General features: G+C 48.5%; 1 protein-coding gene across 1 annotated transcript; it reads right to left on the bottom strand.

The window, feature by feature from the left end:
- Nucleotides 1-481: 481 nt before the first annotated feature.
- On the bottom strand, nt 482-1,687 carry LOC121402032 (modulator of apoptosis 1-like). Its single transcript, XM_041587758.1, has one exon. It carries the CDS (start codon nt 1,685-1,687, stop codon nt 482-484), a length of 1,206 nt encoding a protein of 401 aa, XP_041443692.1.
- Between the last annotated feature and the right edge of the window lie 1,264 nt (nt 1,688-2,951).

The raw sequence follows: 2,951 nt of genomic DNA on the forward strand, positions 1-2,951 counted from the left end.
CAACTCTGGAGATACGGGCAACACGGTTAATGGGGTTCCCTCCCGGGGTTGAAGGAATCGTAGAAACGCCTCCTCAACAGCTTTCACATTGGAGCCAACAATGACTGGAGCCGCTTCCTTACCTCCTGGTGGGGGACTCACATAAGCAACCACAGTGATGGGGGGATCGTTGTCTCCTACAAGTCCGGGGATGTGCAGTTGTACTTCCACACAGCCATCCATGTATGTAGGGCCCGTCCCCACACCAAACACCGGTACAGGACCCACTGTTTGCAAGGGAAGGTGACTGAGGTGTTGAAGGTAAAACGGACGATGTATAATGGTCAATTGGGAACCCGTATCAAATAGTGCGGTGGTCGGGACACCATTCACAAGCAGGCTGAAAGTACACCGTCGTCCCACCCCAGGGAGGTTCAGAGGTTTCCAACCCTTCTGCGTGCCCTTTCGCTTCGAAGGTAACTGACCCCCTTTACTGTGGAATTCACCCGAGCCAACTGACGGGTAACACTGGTACAACTCTATGGCCCTGATGTCCACATCGAAAGCAGTCTAGCTGGGCAGTAGCACTAAAAGTCTTGGCTAGTGAAGCCATCCTAGGCCGGAGGGACGAATCTGGGGTCTTCCTAAGGGCTCCCTTTAGATCCTTCTGAGCAGAGGGAAGACTCCCAGTTGTCACCTTCTTACTGTGAGCGGACACTCTCTCAAGTTCAGCTTCCCTTTCTTTTACTACACCCATGATGGCACCCATTTCGGGCGGGGTACCCTGCCGATACATAATACGCAGCTCCATGGCTATGGGATGGCTTGCCTGCAGTCCCTGTAGAAGTTGGGTGCGTCGCATCTCATCAACCTCAGCAACAGGGATAACTTCCTTGTGAACTAATGTCCATAGCTTGCTTTGTAACCTACGCACAAAGGTGGACACAAGCTCTCCCTCCTCTTGATACAAGCTTCTGAACATATGGAGCAAATTATGCGGATTGTCACAAGCCCCATATACTTCCTCGAGTGCTTTCAGACAATCTCTAACAGAAGCTTTTAAGTGAGCCTTGCAAAATAACTTAACCACCTGACTGGCAGGAGGGCGCAGATTTTCGGTTAACCGGATCCGTTTATCCCCCTCAGGGCATGGACATTCTTCTATCATCTGCACTGCAGCCTCCTGCCACTCTTCAAAACCCTGCTCTCCTTCAGGGACAGGGAGAGTTCCCGAAAAAACCTTCAGCTTCGGGTATTTTGTCCCAGCAATGACAAGAGTAGGCAGCATCGTCCCTGCACTTGAGCTAAGGGCCTCTACTTTTCCCGGGGAATCCAGTCCACTAACCACTGTGGCGGAATCGAGAGGTTCCGTCTTTACCTCCAGCGCAAGTGGCAGGGAGGTTGCAGACCCAGCATATACAACAGGGCAGCCAAGGGGATAAGTTCCCACCGGGTAAACAGTATACGGTCCTTCATCGTCCCCTAGCTCCCGGGGGCCACAGTACAGTCTCGCCCGGTACCCCAGGACTCTCGACTCCATTTCCATCACGAGTCGGATGCCCTTTAACCTCACATGGTAAATGAGGGTAGGATGCATGAGCTTTACGCTGCAGCCGGTGGGAACTCGATCCACTGCAAAGGCACAGCGGGGGTTAACTTGCTCTGCTTCCGCCCACGCGTACACCTCTTGGGGACGAAGTAGCGGCATGATGACCTACAATGTTCCCTCTTGGAAGAGTAGGCCCAGTTCCAACAACTTATCAGCGAAGGTAAAAACCACAAAATCCTCCTTTTGCCTCTTGGGTCCGCACTCGCAGCGCCTGTCACACTAGGCTGCGGTGCGGAATTACAGTTAACCCCTTCAGAGCCCCACGTTGGGCGCCAAAATGTAGCACTATAGTAAACTGCTTTATTCTTTTAGCGGTTTAGCTACTTTCCTTGATGGGCTCTTACCACCTATGAGCTCTCTTTCCCAGGGGCAAGCCCTCGCACAAGGTGGAGGCAGGGTGTAGTGCAACTGTAACTTGGTGCAGTAACACAATGATGGGCGCCAGTGGTTTTGTTTTGCTTAAACAAGGAACTAGATTTATTGAACAGTATAGCAACATTCACAATGGAATATATAACCTAGATTAACACAGCAGCACAAAGGAGACATATACTCACAGCAAAGAGTAAATTAACAGCAGGTATGGATCAATTAGTCGATAGAAACTCTTGGTGCTCTTAGGGGGGAACCTATTATCCCTAATCTCAACACTTAAGTCCCTCTCTGGGTTAGTAATACCCGGGGATCTTAATCCCACTAATCTCCTCGGTGGAGCCTTGAGCTGCTCAACTATTTAACCTTTCTGTCACTCCTAGAGTGATCTATAACAGAGTATAACTAACACTTACTAAGTACTAAGATGAGTTCCACCGCTCCCAACCTCTGCTGCAGACAGAGGGAGGATTTAGCAGCAAATGGACTCCAGACCGCATGGCTCCTAACCCTTTTATACTCTGGCACAGCACCACTCAGGTCACTGTGTGAATTGCAGGGATTACATAAGCACAGGAACACAGTACCCCTCCCAACTGTGTTTTAGGACCCATTTAGGTCTCCAAATAGCTAGAGATGTGCCTGTCAATAAAGTGTAAGGGTGTCTAAGATTTTCACATCCCTACATTTGTAATGTGTAATGTAAATGGCTTTCATTGAATATATTAGTCCCCTCCAAATTTGTTGTAAGAAAGACAGTTATCTGATTTTCAGTAACACTAGTTACTCTCACATTCTGTAAGTTCCTACATCATCTAATTTTCTAATTTGATTTTCATTTTCTACTCATATATCTGTAATGGGACTTATCGACATGCCTGGTATCTAGAAGCTCCAAAACAGACACCAATGCCATGTCTCATAAAAAGGTCTACAGCAAATACAGTGAGCAAAATGCAATTTTGAATGCAAATCGCTTAGTTTTTGTGAT

The sequence above is a fragment of the Xenopus laevis genome, chromosome 3S (assembly GCF_017654675.1).
Source record: "Xenopus laevis strain J_2021 chromosome 3S, Xenopus_laevis_v10.1, whole genome shotgun sequence".
Lineage (NCBI taxonomy): Eukaryota > Metazoa > Chordata > Amphibia > Anura > Pipidae > Xenopus > Xenopus laevis.

Excerpts from the sequence above, each read along its gene's own strand:
- LOC121402032 (XM_041587758.1), bottom strand. The coding sequence starts at position 1,687 with ATGCCGCTACTTCGTCCCCAAGAGGTGTACGCGTGGGCGGAAGCAGAG.